Source organism: Giraffa tippelskirchi, chromosome 2 (assembly GCF_054371585.1).
Source record: "Giraffa tippelskirchi isolate mGirTip1 chromosome 2, T2T-mGirTip1v1.2.pri, whole genome shotgun sequence".
NCBI lineage: Eukaryota > Metazoa > Chordata > Mammalia > Artiodactyla > Giraffidae > Giraffa > Giraffa tippelskirchi.
The window spans coordinates 219,330,079-219,350,372 of NC_137276.1; the positions used below are offsets into that span (position 1 = coordinate 219,330,079).

Genomic DNA, 20,294 nt, shown 5'->3' on the forward strand with positions numbered 1-20,294 from the left:
TGGCACCCCACTCCAGTCCTCTTGCCTGGAAAATCCCATGGACGGAGGAGTCTGGTAGGCTACGGTCCATGGGGTCGCTAAGAGTCGGACACGACTGAGCGACTTCACTTTTACTTTTCCCTTTCATGCATTGGAGAAGGAAATGGCAACCCACTCCAGTGTTCTTGCCTGGAGAATCCTAGGGACAGCAGAGCCTGGTGGGCTGCCGTCTATGGGGTCGCACAGGGTCGGACACGACTGAAGCGACTTAGACTTAGACTTAGACTTGACAGTGGCCCCCTATAGTCTTATAAAGCAATTTTCTACTGCATGCACAAAACTATCAGTATCATTTGGATTTATGGATCTTCAAAGACTCGGTTGCTTCATGCAGAGAAAATGACAACTAATACAGAGAGATTTAAGAGGCAGGCAAGTTCAAAGTCAAACAGCGCCCAGAATTCAGTACCATAGATTATGATGATAAATGTTGATCTCAACCATCTCATACTCCCATGATCACTGGAATGTAATAGACAACATTCTCTGCTCCAGGATAAAGTTCTTTAAATGATCTCAGATATGGATAATGACTAGAAGACAATGAAAGTGCATCAAAACATATAGGAACTAAGTCATGGCTTAAACAGGTGTGCTAAACTAAAATGAAGTTACTCTTCTGGAGAGATCTATAGTATCTGAAAAAGAGTATTTGATGTCAGTATAATTCATAGAATCAAAATGACCAATAAACACTGGAAAAAATTCAGAATCTGTCTTTAAAAAAATAGTGACTAGGTGGGTTCAAGATACAAGTATAAGGTTAGGAAGGCACCTTATACACATGTATAGGGACTGAACAATCATAATCCAGCTGGAAGAATAAAACTGGCAAGTAAAATATTTAATTAAATGCAAAGAGGAATGACTTTGTCCCACTCTTGAGGACTACGTGAGTGTGAGGAATGGCTGAGAACTGTCCATGTGAAGAAGAGTTGGTTCCTTTCCAGAGCTCAATGCTGAGACCAAAGAGAAGTCCATGATGAGCTGAACATGTGTTGAGCAGAGTGGTTTAAGGCTGCCTATACAAGGATGTTGGCAGTTGAGATAGGAGAGGAAGAAAGGAAGGCTGGAGCTGGGGTGCAGGGGGTTGGGGTGCCTGGGCAGGCATTGGAAATGCCAAGCTGAGCATTCAGTGTTTATTTTGTTATCATTCTCTTGGGGTGCCCCACTGTCCTATAAGTGGATTCTGAGGGCAATAAGAAGGTTCTGAAAGCTTCACAAACAAGCAGTGAGACTGAACTGAAGTCTCAAAGATGTCTTTTCTGTGGCAACAAGTATGGCGGGTGATAGTCATCCTTCTTAATTGTGATTCTATATCATTTGTGTCTTTTCTAAAGAAAAACCCTATTTTTCAGAAGAACTGGCTTCAGGTGAAACCTCACTATTCCACTCTAGCTGGCTTTGTACTTTATTATTATTTTTTTTACTTTTATTTATTTTTTGGCTGAGTTGCACAGCATGTGGGGTCTTAGTTCCTTGACCAGGATCAAACCTGTGCCCTCCACAGTGGAAGTTCAGAGCCTTAACCATTAAAGCACCATGGAAATCCCTAGCTACCTTTCTAGTTCAATTTGCTTTAAAGTTTTCATCATGGGCAACAACTATATCTGCACATTATACTCTAGAGCCCAAGTATTGTAATTATGGGGTTTTTCCTTTAATGTTATTATTCCTAAGTAGTTCCAAATACTCTGGTGACTCCTTAAAAAAAAAAAAAACAAATCCCAAAACTTGTGTCTTTCCAGATACATTAGAAGTTCTATGGTTAAACACAGGTTTTACTTTTATTTAGGTAGGTGAAGCCAACAGATCAGAAGACCACTGCCATTGAAAAAACTTTAAGTCACAGTTCCCAAGAGGAGGTGACATGTCATGCCATGTGGCGGTGGGGCAGGGGGGTTGAGGGTGATGCAGGAAAGCACCAGGGTGGTCAGGAGGCAAAGAGTGAAGGAAAACGGTGGTAGGAACTTTTGTGGGAAGAAATGTGCAAGGCAGGGTAAGCAGGCTTAACGGGTATAAAATTGGCTAGTGTGAATACTTTGAATGGGTGCTGCGTATAGAGGCTGTACTGAGTTGTCTGATGCTTAGCCTTGGGGTGAGAAGGGCAAGTGATAGTGGGCTGAAGTGTAAGAGAGTATAAAGAGGGTAGCTGAGGGGTATGGGCTTTGGATTGGTGGGTGTGTATATGAAAGGAGCCCTTGCAGGCCAGTCATCTGCTAACCCTAGGAACTGGCCAGTCCTGCGAGGGACAATCTCCCTGGGATTAGGAAGGCCTCAGATGTCAAATCATCAGAAAATTAAAAAGCTATGATTAACGTCCTCTACTAAAGACAGATAATGATCTCACAAAATTTGTGCCAGGTTCATGAATCTTGTTCAGTGTTTATCATGAGAACTTTGAAGTATCTGTACTAAATATGACAAAAATCAGTCACATCTAATATTTACACAGAATCTTAACACCAAAAAAGTGTGGTTGACTTTAACCTGAGATCTTTCCTCATTCACTCATGTATGTTTCTTTTTTTTTTTCATGTATGTTTCTTAAATATAACTTTTCCTATTATTTCTTCATATGGGCTACAAGTTGGAAAGGTGATTAGCAAGTAAGGGATGGACACATATTTGTTGAATGACTGAAGCATCTGGAAAGGGCTAAAATCCTCAGTATTATCTACCTCTAATTGCTCAGATGGTAAAGAATCTGCCTGCAATGCGAGAGACCCGAGTTTGATCCCTGAGTAGGGAAGATCCCCTGGAGAATTCCAAGGACGAGGAGCCTGGCGGGCTACAGTCCATGGGTTGCAAAGAGTCGGACGACTGAGCAACTAACACTTTCACTTTCAATGCAATATCCAGCACCTGGTAGCAGGCATACCTTAAATTGTAGTTGGTATTACTACATATAAATTCTAGAGGAGGAAATGGCAACCCATTCCAGTATTCTTGCCTGGAGAATCCCATGGACAGAGGAGGCTGGCAGGCTACAGCCCATGGGGTCGCAAGAGTTGGATCTGACTTAGCGACTAGACCACCACCACATATAAATTAGCTGTTTTGGACATGAAGTTTTAATTTGTTTTGTTTTAGAAACAATGTGATTTTTAAAAAGCAACTTTTTTTTTTTTTTGAAATGGCAATCCTCCAGTATTCTTGCTTGGGAAATCCCATGGACAGAGGAGCCTGTCAGGCTACAGACCACGGGGTTGCAAGAGAGTTGGACGCGACTAAGCATACATGCCAGACAACCTGGAATTCGAAATCAATTGGGCCTTAGGAAGCATCACTATGAACAAAGCTAGTGGAGGTGATGGAATTCCAGTTGAGCTATTTCAAATCCTAAAAAATGATGCTGTTAAACTGCTGCACTCAATATGCCAGCAAATTTGGAAAACTCAGCAGTGACACAGGACTGGAAAAGATCAGTTTTCATTCTAATTCCAAAGAAAGGCAAAGCCAAAGAATGTTCAAACTACCGCACAATTGCACTCATCTCACATGCTAGCAAAGTAATGCTCAAAATTCTCCAAGTCAGGCTTCAACAGTACATGAACCGTCAAGTTCCAGATGTTCAAGCCGGATTTAGAAAAGGCAGAGGAACTAGAGATCAAATTGCCAACATCTGTTGGATCATCGAAAAAGCAAGAGAGCTCCAGAGAAACATCTACTTCTGCTTTACTGACTATGCCAAAGCCTTTGACTGTGTGGATCACAACAAACTGTGGAAAATTCTGGAAGAGATGGGAATACCAGACCATCTTACCTGCCTCCTGAGAAATCTGTATGCAAGTCAAGAAGCAACAGTTAGAATCGGACATGGAACAACAGACAGGTTCCAAATTGGGAAAAGGGTACATCAAGGCTATATATTATCACCCTGTTCATTTAACTTATATTCAGGGTACATCATGCGAAATGCCAGGCTGGATGAAGCACAAGCTGGAACCAAGATTGCCGGGAGAAATATCAATAACCTCAGATACGCAGATGACACCACTCTTATGAGAGAAAGCAGAGGAACTAAAGAGCCTCTTGATGAAAGTGAAAGAAGACAGTGAAAACATTGGCTTAAAACTCAACATTCAAAAAACTAAAGATCATGGCATCTGGTCCCATCACTTCATGGCAAATAGATGGGGAAATAATGCAAACAGTGAGACACTTTCTTTTTTGGGGCTTCAAAATCACATTTTTTGGGCTTCCTTCATAGCTCAGTCAGTGAAGAATCTGCCTGCAGTGCAGGAGACCCGGGTTTGATTCTTGGATCGGGAAGATCCCCTGGAGAAAGAAATGGCAACCCACTCCAGTATTCTTGCTTGAAGAATCCCAAGGACAGAGGAGCCGGGCAGGTTACAGTCCATGGGGTTGCAAGAGTCGGAAATGACTTATCGACTAAACCACCACCAAAATCACTGCAGATGGTGACTGCAGCCATGAAATTAAAAGACCCTTGCTCCTTGGAAGAAGTCTATACCAACCTAGACAGCATATTAAAAAGCAAAGACATTACTTTGCCGACAAAGGTCCATCTAGTCAGAGCTACGGTTTTTCCAGTAGTCATGTATGGATGTGAGAGTTGGACTATAAAGAAAGCTGAGCGCCAAAGAATTGATGCTTTTGAACTGTGGTGTTGGAGAAGACTCTTGAGAGTCCCTTGGACTGCAAGGAGATCAAACCAGTCAATCCTAAAGGAAATCAGTCCTGAATATTCATTGCAAGGACTGATACTTAATCTGAAGCTCCAATACTTTGGCCACCTGATGGGAAGAACTGACTCATTAGAAACGACTGATGCTGGGAAAGATTGAGGGCAGGAGGCGAAGGGGACAACAGAGGATGAGATGGCAGGATGGCATCACCAACTCAATGGACATGAGTTTGAGCAAGCTCTGGGAATTGGTGATGGACAGGGAAACCTGGTGTGCTGCAGTCCATGGGGTTGCAAAGTGTTGGACACGACTGAGTGACTGAACTGAACTGAACTGAGCACAAATGCACGATTTAAAAAAAAACAGGGTTTGAAGCCCAGTGTAGTGAAAAAAGCATAGTACTAGGAGCAAGAAACGCTTGGGTTCCAAATGCCTCTCTGAGAAGCCAAACTCTTGAACCTTTATTGTATTACCTATCATTTATAGGACTAAATCATTATGATTCACTTTGGTTTTAAGCTCCCATAGTCTCATGAATTACCTCTTAATGTTAGGCTCAAAGTTTATTTCATACAAAAATATTCATCTTTGCTAAAAAACAGTTTAAGGGATTTAAATTTATGACACCATGGTTACAAGACCACCCTAAACACAGAATGACAAAACCATTAAGAAAGGTGTATACACAACTTAATTTGTGCCAACAAAATTTTACTATACTGCTATACCAGGATCTTTCCTAGGTGGAAAGTTCAAGGAGAATGCAAAAAACCCCAAATCGGTGCCCTTATAGCAAACACTTAAAATATTATGTCTTAGAGATCTGGATAAAATTAAAGGCCCTTACCCCAGGGGGCTTCCCTGGTGGCTCAGTGGTAAAGAATCTACCTGTCAATGCATGAGACAAGGGTTCGATCTCTGGGTTAGGAAGTTCACTTGGAGAAGGAAATGGCAACCCAGTATTCTTGCCTGGGAAATCCCATGGACAGAAGGAGGCTGGTGGGCTACAGTCCAGGGGGTTGCAAAGAGTTGGATATGATTCAGTGACTAAACAACAACCACCACCGACCCCTGGGCATTCATCAGTCACAGGGCCCCTGGGGAGACAGAGGCAGAGGCAATTCCAGATTTCCCAGTGTGGTAGGACTGAAGGATGGAGAGCCACAGGTACCTGGGACATCCTCTCTCGGTGCTTGGCCTCCAGCCTCTCCTTGGCTTTCTGGAAATGGGCGTGTTCATTCTCATCTCCAGGCGTCTCAAGATACTTGTCAACGGCGTCAGGGGTGCTGGCTGCTGTTGTAGGAACTACAATACAGAAAGAAAGAAGGTTTAAGGAGAGTGACAGAACATCCATTCATTTCAAAAGAAAACCTTATTTTCCGATTATTCCAGAACAAAGAATTTAGTAAAGAAGCACAAACAAGATGTTAATGCCGTTTAAGAGACCATGAGACATTTTGCAGCACAGTACAGGTGTGTTTCACCCCTTTTAAGGATAGGGTGAAGGAAAATCTCGAAAATGGCCCTTTTTTGTGATTATAATATCTTTAAAATTCCCTGCAAAACAAGCATGCATAGAGCAAAAACAGTTGGTGTATAACACAGATATGCTGCATCAGATCCCTATGTCTTAAGACAGTAATGTTTGTAATCCTGAAAGTAAACGGTGTATCACTACACACCTTAAGATTCCTGAAAAGGGCAAAGAAATCTCAAAATCAGTGTATTGCAGAATAACTGCACCTCAGAATGAAGAAAATCCTACACTAGATTTTAGATATCTGGTGAGAAAGTATCTGAAACATTACTGAAAAATTCATAAATGTCAATATATTCATTTTTGAAATCACAAAAGGAGCTGTCTGTCTTCACAATTTGGCAACAGTCAACCAATTCATTATACCAGTTGTCAAAAGGAAACTGATTTCTATTTTGAATTCCACTAACACTGCTGAGGGATATTCCTGAATTGCAACACATACTGCTATATTATGTGGAAAAATAAATAGCCATAAAATTGAAGAGTGTATGTACTATAAAGCAAAAATGTCTGGAACTCATGAGCCGAGTAAATTATAATGCCTATACCAGCAGTTTTACAAAAGATCAGTAATGACTAGTGAGAATTCAGAGCATTTATGAGATTAAAAAAAAAAAAACCCAACACGAAAAGAAAACAAGACTTTGATTTAAAGAAGAAAGCATGTTCAGCCTGAAAAATGAAATTAGGCTTTTTCACTATATTCTCAAGCCAAATCAATTTAAGTGTTTTATTCAAAAGATTAGTCAGCCATCACCAATCTAAGAATTCTTCTTCGCTAATCTTACCTGATTACTTGACTATTAAATTTGAGATCTAGTATTCCAAAAAGAACTTAAACGAGAAGAATTAACTGCTAGTTCATTTTGAAGCTAAACAGTAAGATAAGTGTCTTTTACACATGTTTGGAAGACTGAAGGCAAAAGGAGAAGTGGGGGCAGAAGATGAGATGGTTGGTTGGCATCACCGACTCAACGGACATGAGTTTGAGCAAACTCGGGGAGATAGTGGAGGACAGGGAAGCCTGGAGTGCTGCAATCCACGGGGTTTCAAAGAGTCAGACAGAACTCCATGACTGAACAAGGGGAGAAAAAACATCTGGAATGTTCCCACCTAAAGGCTCTAAAACAAGAAAGCTTTCTTGTTATGTAATTAAATAATGAATCTAATCTTAAAGAGAGAACTATTCATTCTTATTTCTTCCCTTCTACTGCAATCACTGTGTAATAATAATTCTTTAAAAAAATAAAAGCGGTTTAGTTGTCATCCCAGATGTTTTTCTGAAGTGGAAGGACGGAGGCAGGGCATATTACTGGAATGTTTTTTTTCCCAAAATACCAGGGGATTTTTGAGTCAACTGGTCTGAAATTGGCATAGGGTATATGTATTGAAAGACATCGGCCCCCATCTTCCGTGTAATAGACAAGGGAGTATGTATTCAGCCACAAAAAGGAAGAAAGGAGGAAAGAACACCAGCTGTGTAAACGGGCACACCATGATTTCAATCACAGCTTGATTCAGTCTTTCTTAGATGAGCTGTGACCCAGGACAAGTAACTTAAGCACTCTGTGTTCCAGTTTATTCATCTATCAAGTGGTGACAACATGCCAACGTATCAGGAGTGCTGGGAAAATGAGACACCGCATCACGTGTCTGTCACTCCACAGAAAGGGTGGTACACAGGGCACTTCACTCATGTTAGCACTCTGCCCTTCTCCTTTGCTCACTGCTCTATCCTAATTCAGATCTTAGCACTTATCCTAACCACAGGAAAAACCAGCTACTTTTATTTCACATCTACTGAAAATGAATTACACATAGGACTGTGAAGTACCACGGAGAGGGGAAAAAAATATGTACTTTTCTAAATAATCTTTAGTATGACCTGCGTAAAAGGCTGAAATTCCTAAAAAGGTATCCTAATTTTTAAGACTGAGAAATAATTTTCAATTAATTTTTTTTGTTGTTAAAAAATAAAGGTACATGTTTTCAGCAGTAACTTAAGCAACTGAATATGCAATATGCATATACTGATATGCGTGTCATGTTCCCACTTGACATGGAAGTGGTATTTAGCATTTTTCCCAAGGTTTTAATCATTTTCTCATCTTTGCTGATAGCAAATGAGAACAAGTTAAAGTTGCTTTGACATAGTGTAATCTGGCAGAATGATATAATTAGGCTAACTGTATTTCACACTTTGGATAAATGAAAATGTATAAAGGTTTGGGGTCATATTCACAAATCAAGATAGCCATCAGCTATAAGGTGCACCCCACTCCAGTACTCTTGCCTGGAAAATCCCATGGGTGGAAGAGCCTGGTACCCTGCAGTCCATGGGGTCGAGAAAAGTCAGACACGACTGAGTGACCTCACTTTCACTTTTCACTCTCATGAATTGGGGAAGGAGATGGCAACCCACTCCAATGTTCTTGCCTGGAGAATCCCAGAGACGGGGGAGCCTGGTGGGCTGCCGTCTATGGGGTCGCACAGAGTCGGACACGACTGAAGCGACTTAGCGGCAGCAGCAGCAGCATAAGGTGCTGTACCCATAGCATGGCACCCTGTTTGGAAAACTGAAGTCGTAAAAGTTACAAGTAGGAAGTAACTTATGGTTTTCTCCAACTGTTATAATTTGCAAATCTACTGTTTTATGGAAAGAGAGAAACACTAAAATCTGAGTCCACTGTAATCTCATTAGTCTAAGTTGAAATGTAGCTTTGCAATATTAAGAATTAAAGAAAAAGAAATCAGCAAGTAAGTTATATTAACAGGATGAAAAATATTTTAACTATTAAACAAATTTTGGGAACAAGGAAATAAATACGAACCTTTTATTACAAATGTATTTCATTTAATTGAGGAATACTTCTCAGTAAATCTTTGTTGCTGGCCCCTGATACTTCCTTTAGTTGAGGATTTTAAGAGAAGCTGTCTTTCTTTCCTTTTCTATTTTTTGGCCATGCTGTGGCATGTGGGATCTTAGTTCCCCAATCAGGAACTGAACCTGTGACCCCTGAAGTGGAAGCTCAGAGTCCTAACCAGGGGACCACTAGAGAATTCCTTCTTTTAATTTTTAATTCAAACTTCTTAGTCATTCACACTTGCCCTCCATCTCAATTGGTGTAAGTCATTGAAAATTTCCTGTACTCACACCAATCAGAAATCAGATCACTGTCTAGTCAAGGAGAGAAGAATGATGTTACATCTTCATATTTTAAAATGAATGTAGTATACTGTTATCACTGCCTTGCAGCTGGTGAGGAGAAAGGGGAAAATGTTGTAAGTTTGTTCAGAGAGCTCAGCATCTATGTCCTTAATTTTCCTACATCCTACAGACACGATCATACCAGGACTGGCTGTTATTTTGTGATCAAGTCCATGGTAGGCCAGAGACATGATAACAAGCATGGCAGGCAGGGGCAGGAAAGCCTGTGCCCTAATGCCCCTACCCTTTCAAGGTGTTTCCTTTGGGGGAAGGAACATCAAGGAATGTCAGGAATGTTCCAGGCCACAGGGGAACAGGAAGCTGTATATCACTGGTCATTTAAACCACTTTAGAAAATAGAAACTAACTGGAGAGTTTATTTTTGTTGCATTTTTTTTTTTAAAAACAAAAAACACAAAGCAGTTATCCTGTTCAGAGACCTCTGAGATGCCTTAAAAACTGTGATACAGGCTCAGATTTCCAGGTTGGCCAAATAACAATACCCTCCATTCATTAGCGTTGACTGTGCTAGGGACTTTACGTGTGTTCTCATTTAATGGGTGGGGAGGAAAAAAACCTTAGCCTGTTATACATTTATTGTGTAGAAAGGAAAGACTATCAACAACTTACTCACTCGCATTCCCAGACACACACAAGTAAGTCTGAATTCAGGATTGGGGAAACCATGAAGAGGCTATTAAGTTAATATTTAAGCAGTAAGGGGCTAATCCATCGACATGTCTGGGGTACTGGAAAGGGTTTGGTTTGTTAATGAACAACCTGTACTGGCAAAAGATATGCTTTGTTATGATAACCGCTAGCCTATTTTCTAACAAATAGTTTCCTGCTCTGAATACCATCTGGTGGATGACCTCCAAATAGCATTCAGCAGCAGAAGTAGGGCCATGAAACAGAGGTCAGGAGAGAGAGCTCCTTGAGCTTGAATCTGAATGATCTTTTAGCCTGTGGTCTCTGTTCACGCTCCTTCGTGCCTCCTGCAAGCACCTGCTCGGTCTATTCGCCCTTCTGCAGAATATCAGGCTTAACCATCTTCAGCTCTAACTTTTGACCTCCAGCTGCCAAATCATTAGCAGCCCTTTCAATCATGTGCATAGGCATTTAACTTTTAAGGGACCTTCATATTGCTTTTCTTAGTCTAGTCTCATCACAACTTCATAGAATATAGTTATATTCCTTTTAATACTAAGAATGGGTGTCTAAAGTAATACCAAGTAAAACACGCAACAGAAACACAGTTTCAATTCATAGCATGTTACTGCCCCAATCTGAAACATCCTGCTTCCAAAAATTCAGTGGCATTCTCGGTGAGTAATGCTTTCAATATCAGGTTCATGTTGTTTTTCTTTTTTGCAACCCTGGGAGGTTAGAGGTATCTGAGAAGCTGCATAGCGGCTGGGATGTAGACTCTGCTGTCTCGAGTGTGTGCCTGTTCATTTCTTTACTCCTCCATTCAATATTACAGCCCCTAAAACCCATGGCAGAAACCAATGAGTGAAACAAAGACCCTTTTCCTGGTGGAGTTACATTCTAGTGAGAGAAACAAACACCATATACACACAGGCAGACAGTAGTAAATCGCATTGTTACAGCGTGATCTGTATTGTGAAGAAAAAGAAAGAAGAGCAGGGGTTAGGGAAAAATAGGAGTGCCAGGAAGGTGGGGAGAGACTGCAGCAGTAAGTAGGTGGCCAGGCTCAGTCTAATTGAGAAGGTGAGGCTAACACGAAGAGCTGAACTGAAGTCTTATTTCCAAGTTACTGAAGTCTTATTTCTGAGTTACCTGCTGGAAGAACAGGCAGATGAAGACGCTGGCACAAAGGCCTTTGGAGGTGAGTGTGCCTGGCAAATCCCAAGAGGAGCAAGGTCTACGTGACCAGAGGCGAGGAAGCAAGTGAGACGGGAGAAAGGAAAAGGCGACAGATTATGAAGGGCCTTGAAGCCACGGTAAGGACTGTGAGAAGCCCACGTGGGTTGTTTGGAGGAGAGAAGACTCTGATGTGTTTTAAGAGGATCGTTTCAGGGACTTTGCTGGTGGTTCAGTGGTGAAGACGTCACCTTGCAACGCTGCGGGTGTGGGTTCGATCCCCAGTTGGGAAGCTAAGACCCCACATGCCTTGGGAACAAAAAAAACCAAAACATAAAACAGAAGCAATATTGTAAAAAATTCAATAAAGATCTTAAAACATGGTCCACATCAAAAATAAATAAATAATAAAAGGATTGTTTTGTCTGCTAAGGGACAAAAGCAGGAGGTGATCTTTCAAGAGTATTAATAAAAGATGGAAGATGAGGACGGCTGGGCAAGTTAGCAGGGAGGCGGTGAGGGGTTCTCATGGAAGGTACCCCCAATGCCCACATACAGAGCCATGAGAAAGAGCACAGGTTTGCTTCTTTTTCTCACCCCCGAATGCTGTTTCCTAAGCCACAGGTAACCTAATACTAAAGGTTAGTATTGTTTTCATATGTTGGTGAAGGTTCATTTCAGTTTTGATAACGATGCATCCGTGCCTGTCACAACATTTCCACTCCACACTGTAATCTCTCTTAGTATCAGCCACAGCTCTATTTTTTGAGGGGGTGAGGATGGTGGGGGAGGGGAGCAGATTTGCTTTCAATTTATTACAAACTCTGGTGTTGCACCCAACGTTCCTGCCACAAAAATCCACTACCATCATTGGTGACATGGTGCCAATGAAACATTTTCATTCCTGTGTTTCCTCTTAGAAAATTTAATAATTTAAAGGGAAGTTACTTCAAATAAAGATGCCTATTGTCCCTGGATGTGGTGGCTGTTGTTCAGTCGCTAAGTCCTGTCCGACTTTGCGATCCTATGGACTGCAGCACGCCAGGCTTCCCTATCCTTCACCATCTCCGGGAGTTGAGACTCAAGTCCATTGAGTCAGCGATGCCATCCAACCATCGCATCCTCTGTTGCCCCCTTCTCCTCTTTCCCTCAGTCTTTCCCTGCATCAGGGTCTTCTGCGATCAGTCAGCTCTTCCCATCAGGTAGCCAAGATGGGATGTGGCAGAGATCACTTTCTTAGCACAGATGGAGAACTCCTGTGTCAGGGACACAATCAAATTTAACTGCAAATGCACCAAATGCTCATTTTAGTTCTGATTTTGTAATCACTACATAATAATCCCTTTCATATTCATAGTAAAGACAGAAAGAACTGGGTATCAGAGACATTGCCCTGATCGTGAAAAATCGCCCTGATCATTTTGATATTCGTTCATTTTGTCAATCTCTAGGGATGTCATGTAATTTTAAGGCTCAGGATACAAAAAGAGAAACCATCTTCAAACACTAACAACTATGACTACCTCTCTAAACAGACACCCATGAATGGCATTTAGTCAATATATAAATGTTAGATTCTAGCAAGAAAATTTGGTGGGTCTCCTTTCATCAGCAAAAAGGCAATTTATCTCTATAGTATTGACAACTCAAGATAAAAGTAAATTAAGACCTACACAGTCACTGCCCTATCACTGAAAATCCTATTTTATATGGAGCTAGCAATGAAGTCACAAGAACTGGCTGTGATTTATATGATGGGTGGCAATAAGGGTAACTGATATATAAGGAACAAAAACCCGTAAAGGAAGATTTGATGCAAAAATTTCATCTCGCAACATGGCAGAGTGTATAGACTGCCACCTCAACTTTAAAAAAAAGAAAAAAAGTCTATTTCTCCAACTGCAAAATAACAAAAATCCCTAATGCCTTCTAAGCTCAAATATTTATCAAGTCCCAGTTAGATGAGACATTTATATGTGCAAATAAAGTTTGTGATCCTTACATGTGATACCGGACTCTCTATAAGAAAAAAAAAAAAAAGAACAAAGGCACTTCCACCGATATGCCCTTGTATCACATTTTATAGTCAGTGCAGTCATAGTTGGCAGATTATCAATGCATTGTGTGGACAGAAGGTAATAAAAATGTTATCTATGCTGTGTTTACTCTAGTCAAGCTTCATTTCTTTTTTATGTCTTATGGACATGTACTGATGGGGGAATTTTGTCAAATGTGTGAAATGAGATGAATGCTGGTGTGATTTTTATTAATATCTACATCCTATTTAGCACAATGCACCAAAATGTAAGAGCAAGTTCAAGTCTGAATCTGAAAACCATGTGTGAAGTCACAGTGACATTCATTGGCATTCAGGAAGTCTTAAGCTTCAGTTACTGTGTTTTTGTCAATTTGTCAGAGCTAGGCTCCATTTCATTCATGGTGGACCATAAAGGGATGACCTGCCACAGTCACTTGACATGCAATAGATGGGTTCAAAAAGTCAAGATCTTCAGTATTGTCCACTTTCATAGAGACTGTCGATCCCCGGGTCAGGAAGATCCACTGGAGGAGGGAATGGCAACCCACTCCAGCATTCCTGCCTGGAAAATCCCACGGACAGAGGAGCCTGGTGGGCTACAGTCTATGGGGTTGCCAAGAGTCGGACATGGTTGAATGACGCACACAGCCATGAAAGCCGATAGAATTCTTCACCTCTATGGAGGTCTTCAGGATAAAACTAGTTTCAGTCTATGTCAGTCTCTCACAGCAATCTTTCCCTTCACTTGTGCATTTTATTTAATTCTGGCACATACTTGAATCTCATCATATTGATAAAACTGTCAACTTATTGAAGACAAGTATTGGGTTTACTTTGCTGGTGTCCCTCGAAATTAAAGTTAGTAGCAACATGTCCCAGGCTCAACAGGCTTATTAAACCAGGGGTTGGCCTGCTGGTCTCGTTTGCTAAATCAAGTTTCATTGGAACACAGTTGTATCTATTCATTTACCTATTGTCTGAGAATGCTCTCACACTATTACTGCCAAGTTGAGTACTTATAACAGAGACCATTTGCCTGCACAACCTAAAATACTGACTTGCTGGCCTTTTACAGAAAATATTTGCTGACTTTGTTTTTTCTGAATTTCATACAACTTTTATTATGGTAAAATATACATAACATACTATATACTATTTTCATATCACTTAGAGGTTACTTTGTATGATGATTGTGATGGAACATAATGTACATAATTTTCATTTGTTAAACTTTTTATTTTATATTGGACTGTGTGTGTTAGTTGCTCTGTCGTGTCCAACTCTATGCGACTCCATGGACTGTAGCCCGCCAGGCTTCTTGTCCGTGGAATTCTCCTGGCAAGAATACTGGAGTGGGTTGCCATTCTCTTCTTCAGAGGAACTTCCCAACCCAGGGATCGAACCCTGTTTTACCGCCTTGCAGGCAGTTTCTTTACTGTTTGAGCTACAGGGAAGTCTTTTATACTGGGGTATAGCCAATTAACAATGTTATGATAATTCAGGCAGACAGCAAACGGACTCAGTCAAATATATCCATGTATCCATTCTTCCCCAAATTCCCCTCCCATCTGGGCTGTCACATAACATTAAGCCGAGTTCCTCATGCTACACAGTAGGTCCTTGTTGATTATTCATTTTAAATTCAGCAGTGTGTACATGTCAATCTCAAATTCCTTAACTATCCCCTTTCCCCATTGCTGACTCTTACTAAGCTATCCTCATTTTCTTCTTTGGAAAGAGGTAAGGAAGAGAGCACACATATAAGAGCATTTTTTACTGTTCTTAGTAAATGAGATTTAAAAAAAAATCCTGGTTTGCTGAGCAAATCAATTGTTTTCAATCTTAGGGTTTTTCACTGTGATAGTCTGGTGGAAAAAAGCATTGCTTTTATCCTGACGATTTCTGGATATCAAAGATGTGGCTTCTCACACTTGTCAATGTAACAGAATTTATTGGCACTGATGTGACACATAATTTAATGCACCATTGTGTCTTTTAATGCTTTTAATTGTTTTTAATAACGCTTAGCAGTTTCATAAAAAACATCAGAGTTCTATCAGTATTAGAGAATGTGCTAACAGGAACTCATATTTGCTCTTTGACAATCAGAAGAACAAGAATGGTGAAGAACAATGTTTCAAGTCTGGCCAAAGACGAGACGGCCTTGGCGTTATGACAGGGAACTGCAAAGCTGGGGCTAAGACAGCACCTTCTATTCAAAGGCCACACAGTGGGTTATTCACTATTTGCAAATAGTGAGCGTCTGAGGCAATAACCTCAGAGTTTGGGGACAGTGGTTTGACCTTATCTGATATGTTCCAATTCCTTTTATATTCTCTGGAAGTGTACTAGTCTATTCTGTGCTCTCTGGATCATTCTGATGTGCCTAGAAATCAATCTTTACCCCTCCCCCAATCCTGCATGAGGTCAGACCTAAACCTTTGCACAGACCCTATGGCCATGGACATGATCCCAAAGTGCATCTTAGATGTCAAGTAATCTGTGTAGCAAGGCCACATGGCCTCTCTACAGATGGCCCTTCTCTAGCATAAGTTGGGATTCTATGAAAAGAGGAAACAGAAGAGGTAAACCATGCACCTCCAACCCAGGGGTTTGCTGGTTTATTCTCTGCTTCCCTGGCAGTGCTTACATTGAAGCAGAAAACTGAGAAGAGCAACAGTAACCTTTCCCTTGTGTGTGTGCTCAGTCACTTCAGTTGTGTCTGACTCTTTGTGACCCTATAGACTATAGCCCACCAGGATCCTCTGTCCAAGGGATTCTTCAGGCAAGAATACTGGAGTGCATTGCCATGCCCTCCTCCAGGGGATCTTCCCAACCCCCAGGGATCAAACCCGCATCTCCTGTATCTCCTGCATTGCAGGCAGATTCTTTAACACTGAGCCACCTGGGAAGCCCAACTTCTCCCTTAACTTGCAAATACGAAGAGCTAGGATAGTGGACTAACAAACTGAATTTCATAGACATCTTTCAGAACTGGAGGCTTCTGACATTCTGACACTTCAGCAATGCCCTCAAGTTTATGGAAGGTTTACCTGTTTCCACCAGCCTGGTTATGTCTGAAATCAGATGTGGGCAAACTACTAGACTAAGATCAGGGGTTCTCAATGGGGTGCCATTTTGTCCTCCCCAGGGCACATGTGGCGAGATCTAGAAACATTATTAGTTATCACAGCTGGGCTGGTGTCACTGTCATCTCATGGGTAGAGGCCAGGTATGCTGCTAAACATCCTCTAAGCACAGGACAGCACCCACAATGAATTAAATGACCCCAAATGTCAACCATGTTGAGGTTGAAAGACCTTGAGTTAGATGTCATTTGTGCCTCAACCCCACTGCAGGAGAAGGGGCCAAAGATGAGTCATTGGTCATTCCCTTTGGCCTGATCCTTTGGTGCAGCTGGCTGACTAGAAATTGGCATGATACTCTTTGAGATTAAAAGCATCTGTTTGCCTTTTGAGATGCAGTCTAATGGGAAGAACACTAGGGGAAAAAAAAGATCATATTCTCACATTTGAAACATGAACTTATCAATAAATGTTTATGCAGAAATTTTATTGTTCATGAACACGGCACTGGGCCAACTGAATGTGAAACCCTGGCATCATCCTAACCCACAAAACCCAGGTTTCATAAGATTTTTAATCCCAAATGGAAAAGGGATTTTTTTTTAAAGGATTCAAATCCATAAATTTATGAGTAAAATGAAAGTTCTTAGCCTCAGGTCTCTACCCTCTCTACTTGTAGTTTATTATTTTTAAAAACATGTTGCACTTTTTCCTTTATTTTTTGGCTACACTGGGTCTTCACTATGGTGTGCAAGCTCTTTCTGGTTTTGGGATGCAGGATTGATTGCCCCACTGCATGTGGAATCTTAGTTCCCAGACCAGGCATCAAACCCATGCCCCTGCATTGCAAGGGGGCTTTTTAACCACTGGACCACCAGGGAAGCACCTCTACCTAGGGTTTAGATTCTCATCTATGATCGTAAAACCAAAAAAATAATCAAGTGTCTCTTAAAATTGCAGTGTTCAAAAATGGTTTTTATGACAAAGATTTAAAATCTAGAAATGCCTAATTATAATAATAGGAAGTCTTGATAAGAAAATTACTGTATTCATAACGAAGACCGTCACACTTTTTCTCCACACAAGCAATCTTATCATCAGTTTAACTGAAGAGCTTTTTCTAGCTTGTTTCACACTTATTATTTGACTAGCAGCAACTCAGACTGAGAAACCTGGAAGACCACCCACCTTTGTGAATCGCGATGTCCTCCAGTTAGCCTTAGGTTGGTGAAGCAGCCAAGGGCAAGCCTCAGCTGTCGAATCAAATGGGCTGGTTCACCTTTCTCAGTCTGGTTCATTTTCTCCAACTCCAGTGTGCTAACTGCATTTGACCTCCAGATGACCATGAGTTTTTCAATTCAAATGTACAGCTTTGCTATAAATAAGAGAGCGGAGCTGTGCAGGCTATAAATAACTAGAAATTATATGCTTTCTCCCGGCTGTTTGCACTAGCACTACAAAACCCTTCAGTGATTGAACAGACTCTGTAGGTAGGCAAGAAAATATAGCTGCCCAAATCACTTCAACCTCCTAGAATGGAAAGGTGTTAGGATCCCAAACACAGTACAAGTAGATGGAAAAAATGACTGGGAAAGAGAAAATGACAACAGATTGTCAATGTCTGTTGGGAAGAGTTGAGAAAACAAGTACTCCATGAAAAGAAATTTATTGAATGATGATGCTCATTCCCAGTAATGAATAAAAATAGAAAAAGATAATTTTTTATACGCTTAAAGTGATAGAAAATGAAACTTAAAGTAAAAATAATGGCTGTCTTTGTAAAAGGGTGGGAAAGATTTAATTTATTGATGCAGTCTGTTTAGGAAAAAACATTGCATTTAGGAAAAAATGATTTTAATATTTGCCATCCATTTCCCACAATTTTCTTTACTCTTAAAATGTGCTTCTGAACTTCAAATGTGATTTGCTAACCTAGCCAACAGTATCAGAAACTGCTGGCCATTTGGAGCACAGGTCATAGCCACAGTATCATTTAGGTTTAAACCTGGTCCTGCCACCTGTGATGCTATGATGGCTGGGGACAAGTCACCAAGTTCTTAAAGCTTCATTTTTTTTCTTGTATGCACAAAGGCAATGAGGAAAATGGACACAAAATTCCTGAGAAAAGAGATGATCTATGAAAAATGCCTCATAAAATGCAACACTCCTTGCAGCTCAATGTACTATCAATCTCACAATATAAAATCTATAGTTTTTTCTCATCTTTCTGTGTCTAGCCACTTGCCATACTTTCAACTATAATTTATCTTTTTAAAGACAAGATCATTAGCTTCATCAATTGTGAGACTAGGTTTTTCTTCAAGATGATAAAGACAAATGCTAATTTTCACCATATCCAATCTACAACTCCAATTGTGTCTTTCCCTCCAGCAACCACAAGCATCAATGGTTCCTATCATCCCTAACCTAATGCTGGATGAATCTGTCTTGGGATATAATCCAAATTTTAAATGAGTGATTATGTATTTGACACCACATGTTTTAAACAAAGCTAAACAGATAGGCCAATTGAAATCATCACAATGCACAGATATTATAAGGAGGTTGACATAGCATTTCTTTATAAAGTGCTTTCTCTGCATCTTAATGATGAAATTAGAAGTTGGGCACGTCTTTCCCACTAGAGGTGGATCCAGGGAGGGGAAGGAGAAGTCTTGAATTCTAGAAGTGACTGTTCACTTCCTAAAGCCTAAGAGCTATCTGTAAACACACATACTTGAAGCCTCTGCATACGTATTACTCCACAATAGTTAGTACAATGCATGCACATTAAATGGTTAAATGAGTCACTTATACACATGGGCTCTTGCTAAATCATAGCATCTTGTGAGCTTTAGGAAGTAAAAGAGTGATGCCAAATAAAACACAAAACAAGGCTGTATAAGCATTATTTTATAAAACCATGTAAAATAAAGAGGAAACTGATTAGAAATAGAAAAATCTAGGTCAAAGCTCTTAGCCTGACACTGCAAGTTACCTGGCAAAATCAGACGGAATGACAAGCAAGGCAATGGAAATAAACATTTTTGTTAAAAGACAGGTGTTCAAGAAACACAAAACCATGCAAAGGTGAGGATGCTGGAGCTACAGTCCAGCCATGCAATACACTCCTCCCTCCTCCCTTCTGTTGAGTGAATGACAACATACGTTTAACAGGATCTTGGGGAAGAGGTTCCTGGGTGGTCTTGAGTAAACTGTGGGACACTATGGAGAAAATAAGAGAATGTAACTGAAAACAAAAAGAGAAACATGGGTATGATGGATGGAACTCAATGGCATGATTCTACTGACCAAAGGGAAAAACAGAAACAAAAACACTGACTTAAAAACAAAAAGGAAACAAACATCCTGAGTCTGGGCCGTAGCACTAAACAACATGGAACCAAAGTAAATATACAAACATAAGATGTATTTCCACAAAAACATCATGGACTGTGGATATTGTGTCTCTGATACTACATCCCAGCACCCCGTGGGATTTCTTGCTCCCATCTACCTGCTTAGTGTCAGCATCAGCAGTTCCCACCCACCCTTTCTTCATGGTATCTCCATTCATTTCACCATTCTACGGGCAGCCGTGGCCCTCAGCTCTGGCTATTTGTTGAGGCCTTTACTGTACACTTACATCTGTCCACTCTTTTAACTGACCTTCAGCCTCTCGTTTGCTTTCTTGACATCATTACTCTATAACCTATCTCCTTTGAAACTAAGTACTGACTGCTTATCCATTATACCTTCATTGGAAGCATCTTTTTTGCAAACTTCTTGGCAAAGGACGTGCCATCCAGAGAGTCCATCTGGTCTGTGATGCCCATGGCTCTGGGTCCCAGTCTGAGTTAACTTAAAATAGTCAAATGGAGATGGTGTGCTTTGAAGGTAATAGTAG

The 20,294-nt window shown here is 40.7% G+C and overlaps 1 protein-coding gene across 10 annotated transcripts in view; it reads right to left on the reverse strand.

The window, feature by feature from the left end:
* Positions 1-20,294, reverse strand: part of APP (amyloid beta precursor protein) — a 292,111-nt gene that overhangs the window by 92,662 nt on the left and 179,155 nt on the right. For 6 of the 10 annotated variants that reach the window (XM_081557722.1, XM_081557714.1, XM_081557706.1 and 3 more), the window contains one exon: positions 5,863-5,996. In XM_081557722.1, coding sequence (XP_081413848.1) covers positions 5,863-5,996 — 134 coding nt within the window. Of the gene's footprint in view, positions 1-5,862; positions 5,997-19,555; positions 19,613-20,294 lie in introns of all 10 variants that reach the window. The other 4 variants (XM_081557677.1, XM_081557656.1, XM_081557645.1 and 1 more) reach the window with 1 other exon arrangement.